Source organism: Pelophylax lessonae, assembly GCF_965119305.1.
Source record: "Pelophylax lessonae genome assembly, chromosome: 5".
Taxonomy (NCBI): Eukaryota; Metazoa; Chordata; class Amphibia; order Anura; family Ranidae; genus Pelophylax; species Pelophylax lessonae.
The window spans coordinates 283036478-283044981 of record NC_138772.1 but is presented as its reverse complement, the minus strand read 5'-3'; the positions used below and the strand labels follow the sequence as shown (position 1 = coordinate 283044981).

Genomic DNA, 8504 nt, shown 5'->3' with positions numbered 1-8504 from the left:
TTGTCCAGGCATGTGGGTGGATCCTGACTGTAAAGTCAGGATATTTTCCCAGGCTGGACTGGCTTAGTGACATCAGCCAACAGCAGGCTTTAGCCCACTGTCGGCTAAAAACAGGTCACAGGAGTGCAGAGCGAACTGCACTCCTGTGATCCATAGAAGTAGTACCAAAAAAAGCTTTGGTCATACTTCTCATTTAAGTATGTTTAACTAGAAAATAACTTTATATTTCCCAAAGGTGCTTTTAAAAAATATTTCTGTAGCATATTATAATGGGGAAGAGGGCCCTTACTAAAAAAAAAAAAAAAAAGAAAAAAAAACTTGCATGAAATGCAAGGCCCGTTTAAACAGCCTCTGTCATATTTAGTAGTTTTTTTCAGGAATAGCCATTGGTATTTTTTATACACTCAGAATACACTTAACTCACTTTTAAGTGATTTTTATTTTACAATTGTTCCACACTATAATTCATTATTATTTCCACTGTTATATTTCGTCAGTTATCCAACACAGATCACATCGAACACAAATGAGGTCTAAAGTTTTGAGTCACAGCGGACCACATCTCCACATAAAGACAAATCTTCAATGTTGTGTCGACCTGCCAGGAAAAGAGACAAAGATAAACAGCACAGCAAACATGTACCTGCAATGCACTGCTTGCCTATTAAATATTAACGGCTTCAATTACATTTACATAAACTGGGCAGCCGTGGACAGAAGTTCCACTGCTGCATTTTGGCGCTGCTGTCATGGAAAGAAGCCGAAAAATCATGCGTCTAGAATGGACAATGAAGCAATCTCAATCTCCTCTCTATGGTGACCTGAAGACGATCGCTGATCAGTCTGGAGACATGATTGTAACACGACATTCGGTGGCAAATACTGCTTTTCTTCCATGTCTTCCAATGTAAACACTTGTGAACATCATAAATAAATTATGTCTTCCTGTCAATCACATTCTTTAACTGAAGCTGAAGTAGAAAAGGACAAATGGATGAATGATAATGTACAGCATTGAGGAGATGGCATAGCGATCTTTTTTCTTAAATATATTCATATATTTATTCATTTTCTCGGTGAGGTGGTTCCCTTCCTAGAAGTCTGTTTTAGCTGGGTGCTTCATGTCAGCCGTCAGATACAGGTGGGGTGACCCAGCCGTACTTCTCGTGGGTCTTCACCAAACTCTTGAATGTTGCTTCTGCTTCCTTTCGGCTAAAGGCCTTTTTAGATTTTCCAGCTTTCCTGCAGATACGACCCTAGGGAAAAGAATAAAGAATCATTTTAGAACTACAAAACTCAGTACAGAACAGTAATAAATCATCTTCTTTTATGTATCAGTAATAACCATCCTTTAGAGAAATGCCGCTGAAAATATAGGTTGTTATGCATGTGATTATTTCCTGGCAGTCATTATGAACCATGGTACTTTTAATGACATTTAAAGATGATAGGCATAATTTAAAAATTGTGTACAACAAGTGGATAATCCAATATATTATCTGCATGTGCTTAGAACAAGTCAAACTGTACAAAGTAAATCCCTGAAAAAGTAAAAGTCATATTTTAGCGCACACAGGGAGCATGATCTAATTCTAGTTTAGTAGCTGCTAGTTGATAAAATAACTCCTCCTTTGGTATCTTAAACAAAGACATCACGCTCAAGATCATACAATTTTAAATCTTGATTGTATCAGCTCTATTTAAGGTAAATAGAAAAGACTGGCCAACAGATTCCTCCATTTATTCAAAGGAGATCCTCCTGGGAAATTGTATTCTGACAGCAGCACCTTCTACTGTCAGAATACACTGATCAGTGGTTGAAGCTAATTGTCTGCAGCCGCTGATCGCTGGAAAATGTCCCTTTGACAGAAGAAAATTAAAAAATCAACTTCGGCTGGGTGGGAGAGGTCACACACTCTCTCTGCTAGACTGGCCAAATTCTAGTCAGTGTATTGCCAGCTTAAGCCTGTTGATATCTTGAGTAGGTCCTTTAACCACTTAAGCCCCGGGGGTATTTTGCGATTCGGCACTGCGTGACTTTAACGGACAATTGCGCGGTCGTGCGACGCTGTACCTAAACGAATTTGACATCCTTTTTTTCCCACAAACAGAGCTTTCTTTTGGTGGTATTTGATCACCTGTGCGATTTTTTGATCATGCGCTATAAACAAAAAAAGAGCGGCAATTTTGCAAAAATAACAATATTTTTCACATTTTTTTATATGAAATTCCCCCCAAAAAATGTAAAAATCAAAATTTTTTAACATTATGCCCAATTTGTTTTATGCTACATATGTTTGGTAAAAAAAATCACAAACAGCGTATTTTGATTGGTTTGCGCAAAAGTTATCGCGTTTACTAACAAAGGGAAAGATTTTTGTAATTTTTGTAGTTTTTTTTTAACGCGTAATGGCGGCGATATGCGATTTTTTTTGCGGGACTGCGACATTGGGGCGGACAGATCGGACCCTTGACTGACATTTTTGACACTTTTGGGGTTACCAGTGACATTTCTACAGTAATCAGTGCTATACATATGCACCGTTACTGTAAAATGACACTGGTAGTGAAGGGGTTAACTTTTTTTGAGAGGGAGGGGTGGTGTGTGTCCCTAGGGGCGTGATTCTAACTGTGATTGGCTGTGGCTTGAGCTGTAGGAACAGTGATCAACGTTCCTACATAGTAGAACCGTATGATCACTGTTTCTACACAGGGGAGAATGACAGGCGGCTTGTTTACATCAGCCGCCTGCCTTTCTCCCTCTCCACCCGACGATCGCAAGTGAACGGCGGACATCGGGTCCGCCGGTCACACGCACGGGGGAGTCTGTGACCGCACGTGAACGCGCCTCAGGCGGCGCGCGGGAGCTCCCAGAGCCTCACAGGCTAGTGACGTACCCATATGTCACTTTGCCTGTGAGGGGCTGACCGCTGTACTTGCGGCGGTCGGCAAGTGGTTAAAAACACCCAAAACAGATTTCTCCAGTGGTAGATAGCTTTTGTAAATGTTGCAATTTCCCTGATATTTAGATAATTATTATATACATCTTTTAGGTTTCTATTTCATGGGCTCTGGTCCATGATGACTTTCACATCAGGTGCAGATACTGTGGGGTAAACTGTGCACTTTGCATTGTGCAGTTGCACTCTACAAGGGCAGTTGCTCCAAAGCTTAGTAAATGAGCAGAAGCTCTGTTGACCTCCATCATCCAATCGTGTGCAAGCAAAACTGCTGTTTCTTTTTATCTTCCTTGCATGTGATTGGGTATTCTTTTCAAAGTGAAGCTTTCCTTATTTACTAAGTCCTGGAGCAACTGCACTTGCAGAGTGCAACTGCACTTTTCAAAGTGCACAGTCTATTTTCCTTTAGTAAATCAACCCCACAGTATCTGCATCTGACGGGAAAGTCATCATGGACCAGAGCCCATGAAATAGGAACCTGGAAAATGTATAAAATATTCTACATATCAGAAAAATTGCAAAAGGCTATCTGCCACTGGAGAAATCTATTTTGGGTATTGTAAATCAACCATTGTATGCTGTACTTTTACATTTTGATCTAGGTAGAACATAATGTTATATTAAAATGTAAAGTATATATGGATAATCCCACACATAGTCCAGGGTTCCAAAAAAATGTTATTTGCCCAACCATTTTTCAACTCTAAAAAAAGAGTCTTAATCATGATTATTGGGATCATCTATATATACTCTGCAGCTTGGGTCACAGAAACCTAACCCAGCACTAGTGCTCTCTCAGAGGAACAAAGGACTATGGAGGTAGAGAAGGCATACTTTTTGTATATTCATTAAATATGTAAGGTTACATTTGTATCATCTATATATTTTTAAATTCCTTTGTCCGAGGGCTGCCTGGCTATTACATGGGAGCATTTCATATGCAAGTCATCAGCAATTCACAAAGGGGTGATAGTAGTCAAGGGGTTTAATATAACTGGAAAATTCATTTCCCAATAAAACAGGGCACAAAAACAAAATGTAACAAATCGCATACAGCCATATAAATGAGATTTGACCGTGATGCTTTATAATTTCAGCACTGTGAGAAAGAGAGTACACTACAGTGTGTCATAATGTTTCATCTGTAACCCTTTCCAGATAGCACACAGCTTAATCAATCTCACCATGAAAATTACATATTTCCATGTATATTTACCATATGATTCACCTTTAGGTTGATATATAGCAAATCAGCCATAGAAAGCAAGCAAACATTAGCTCATCACTATAGGCTTGTATAAATCTCTTCACTGAAAAGCATTAGGAAACAACAAAAAAGGAGCACACAGAGACGCTGCATGTGCATCTTACAAGAATATATAACTCAACAGGGAAATAAATACTTCCATTTTTTTCGTCCATTTATACTTCCATAGTGTATACAAAATTGTGCTTTTGAAGAGAAAATCTACCATGAACCCGCAATAGAACATTATACCACGGTCTAGAAATATGTAAGTAGCTTTTTAAAAGAAGAATACTGCTACAGGCCATAAGTGATACTAAAGAATTAGAAGTGTATATAATGTTACAGTCTAAAGCTACATTTTTGTAGGTTTACGGAAAGGCATGTTATTTTTTAAAGAAGACTACTCAAGCTAACCTATGTTTGGGTCTCACCCAAGGACAGCAAGATGGTAAAGCAGAATACAGCCACAAATGGAACTGACCCCTTACCAGGCCACTTCTCTAACTTTAGATCTATATCCAAAATGGTCGGCTGTTGGAGCCTTTTTATTTTACAAAGGATTTTATTAATATTCAATCCAACAAATAAAGTCAACAGTTAGATGGTTACACTGTATGGTGATCAAGAACAAGTCAAGAAGGTATGCATGTTCAATGTTCGGCGGATCATGGCAATAAAGTTCCAAACTTCACTAGCTGAGACAACTTAGAAATTCCTACTACAGCATAAAATACATTGGAACAAAGGTATCCAAACATACAGCTCAATACAGCTAGATTTAAGAATGTATTGTCTGTATATAATACCTTCAGTATTGCAGCCTTTTTCAAGCAAGGTGCCCAGGCACCCTGGGATGCCCTCAGGTGTCTTCAGGGGTGTCTTGGCAACATGCCTAGAAATTGCCTGAAAATTGTATACAAGCCAGTGGGTAGACCAAGCCTACCTATTAGTTACATAAAGCCACATGTTTTTATTGTTCACCATTACAACCTTCTAGCCGCCAGTGTCCCAACAACTTCATTGGTTGATAAGGAGGACATCGGCCACCTGCAAAGCATCCTTGTTTGTCCCTCCCCTTCCCCTCTCTGTCAGCACTGGGGTCACAATAGCTGAGTGAGGAAGAGAAAGCGAGGAAGAAAAAGAAACACTGGAATACTAATTAGTACCCGTGTGCAAAGTGAGTTTGCTTTGGAAGAATAAATCACCTCTAATACTGGGTGCCCTATGTGTGTGGATGTTGCTGCATTAAGTAAAACTATTACTACATTTAGGAATGAGGTGCCATGAGATTGTGCAGAAGTTTAAAGAGTTCCTTGACTAACAAAAGGTTGAAAAACACTGTGCTATTGTATACTAGAAAGTATACTAGCTGAGATTAGTTAAAATTTTGATATTAATGCTGAACTCTAGAAATAATTTTTATTGCATATTTACATTGTTCCAGTATGAACCATTGTACGTATGCATATCTCATACCTGCGATGCTGCTGGGGGAGCTGACAATCATTGTAGTAGTTGTCATTACTACAGTTATAGCTGCAATCTTCCAGTTATCATGCTAAATGGCCATATACTGATCAAATGTCACTCGCATAACACTACTGCCCTTTACAGAACACCTTGTATTTTTTTAATGAATACAAAGCATTCTCTGGTTGGATGAAGTTGATGAGGAAAAGGGAAGCAGCCATTTTGTTTATCAAATATTTACTTATGATTATCAAACATGGATTTATGATTAAGCAGATATATTGGATATATATTGTGTGAGAAGTCCTTTTGTGTAACAGCTGTTGTATTCAAAAGCAATTTACAGCTCTAGCTGTTAAGATTGCTATCTCAACATTTGAAGACCTGTTTAGCCAACAAGTTTTGGAAGTGACACATTTTTGTTAAATGTCCATTTCGCATATCAAAGAATGTCATCAAAGACTGAGATGTTACTTATTAGCATGCATAAAGAAAGGGATGTATTCCAGAGATAAGACTATAATCCTTCCACTTTATAAAACTCTGGTCCGACCGCATCTGGAGTATTCTGTCCAGTTCTGGTCGCCAGTCCTCAGGAGGGATGTGTTGGAGCTGGAGAGAGTCCAGAGAAGGGCAACTAAACTAATTAGGGGATTGGAGGACCTTGACTATGAGGAGCGTCTACAATCGCTCGATTTATTCTCCCTGGAGAAGAGACGTCTGAGGGGGGACATGATAGCAATTTATAAATATCTTAATGGGGATCCCAGCTTAGAAAAAAAGCTGTTCATTCGAAGAGATTGCATGAGGACTCGAGGGCATACAATGCGATTAGAGGAGAAGCGTTTTAACCTCAGGCAACGTGGGGGGTTCTTTACTGTTAGGGCTACAAGATTGTGGAATTCTCTACCACAAGAAGTGGTTTCTGCGGGTAGTATGGTGGCTTTCAAAAGACTCTTAGACGTACATCTCAAGGATCAGAACATTCAGGGGTATGTGAGATGATTACAGCCACACACACCTACACAGGTTGAACTGGATGGACTATTGTCTTTATTCAACCTCACCTACTATGTAACTATGTAATATATGTAACTTTAAAAGAAGTTAGATAGCTAGGTTCCACCCACTTTAGTGTATAAAAGTGTATTAGAAACTCTAAGTCAGATAGAGCAATATTCATTAAGCCAACAGAATGTAATGTGATTGACTTGCTCTCCAAACATGGCTTCCTATCTACATGTTTGTCTAAATAAATATAATTTTCAATCTGGCTTCAACAGTCAAAATGTTATTGAAACCCGTGAGTTTTGGGACTACCCTTACAAAGTGAATATGAGGGGAAGTGACCTCCCAATCTTTACCTTGTCCAATCAGAGAATGCATTTTATTCATTTAAAAAACATACAAAGCGATCTGTGAATGCTGGCAGTGCTGAGTGAGCGACCCCCTTTCGTGGTCAGTGCTCATAGGGGAAGCCGCTGGCCACAGGATCCAGAAAATTGCAGCAAACACAGAAGTAGCGCCAGCCCCTGCTGTCACCTCTAGATCTGCCCCCACATCTACTGTTGGGAACTGAGAGGTCTCAGCCTATTACCCTTCCTTCCACCTGCCTCATTAGCACTCTGTATATTATTCTGTAAGTACAGACATTTTTACTGACAATTGTGTATGATATTTATCTAATATGATAGTTTATGATATTCATTGCTTTATTTTCATTTCTACCTAGAAAAAAAAAATCATTTTTAACACTTAAGCTCCTGAAGAAGCATGGAGGCGCAAAACACGTTGAGCGGGATCATCACCTGGACATTATTATCATCCCACACAACAGTTACCCCTGAGTATAAGGGGATTGGGGCTACCCGTTCTATGACCCCCAGCATTGTGTATTACCTTGGGAGTTTACTCTAAGTGTTGAGATAAGAAGAAATGGCTGCACAATAAAGGCACTATAAAGGCATTTGGAACTCCAGCGATGTGCGGCCATTTCTTCTTATCTTGACATTGTTCAAGGAGGTGAGCCGGGGCTAGCACACATGTGGAGGTTCCATCAGATTCACTCATCTCACCTGGAGCAGCAGGTCTTTCTTATCTTCTAAGTATTAAGGGTTTGATGGTGTTTACCAGTTATTCATTTTTTGTACACTAAGAAATATTGTTGATACCTAGCCATATTTTTAATCACGTCTTGTATCCCTAATAAAACGTCTTGTATTTTAACGATCGTTTGATTAGTGGTGTACCATTAAAGTATTCTATTAGGTCCATTAGCATGAGGCACGGTGTATAAGATTATGTCCACAGAGCCACTCTGCGGTGACATACTTTTTTCTCGTTCAAAGTATTTTATTAGAGTTATGTACATACAATAGTTACAACAGAAGTGTAAAAAGGATACAACAAAAATGTAAAGAAGATAGAGTCCAAATATAGAGTGGGCAAATGGTATACAAGATATAGAGAGAGTCAATGAGCGATTATGAAAAGTTAATAAGTATAATAAATAATGTAGAAGTAGAAGTCAATGGGGTTGCAATAATAGGAATAGCGTGTCCGTGTCCTCCCTATGGGTCACCCCTAATGGGTTCAAGCTGTGACCCAGAAGGAGAACAGGTAGTGGGAACCTTCCACAAATAAAGGATCTTCGAAAAAGTTACATATCTTGACTAATAAAAGTATCTCATAGAACATATGAGGAACAGCCTAATATAGCATGGCACAAAGTCATCCAATTGTTCAAAATAAACGAGGACTCAAATCTAGTAGAGAAAGTAAATTGTTGTATCAAAAGATTACTAGAAACCAAATAATAATAAAAA

At 39.0% G+C, this 8504-nt stretch overlaps 1 protein-coding gene across 1 annotated transcript in view; it reads right to left on the bottom strand.

Annotated features, from left to right (window-relative positions):
• Nucleotides 1–420: 420 nt before the first annotated feature.
• The window catches only part of UBE2QL1 (ubiquitin conjugating enzyme E2 QL1), a 101706-nt gene continuing 93622 nt past the window's right edge, over nucleotides 421–8504 (bottom strand). Inside the window, exon 2 of the mRNA XM_082259121.1 lies at nucleotides 421–1256. Within this exon, the coding sequence (XP_082115247.1) occupies nucleotides 1125–1256 (132 nt within the window). The 3' untranslated portion in view covers nucleotides 421–1124. The remainder of the gene's footprint in view (nucleotides 1257–8504) is intronic.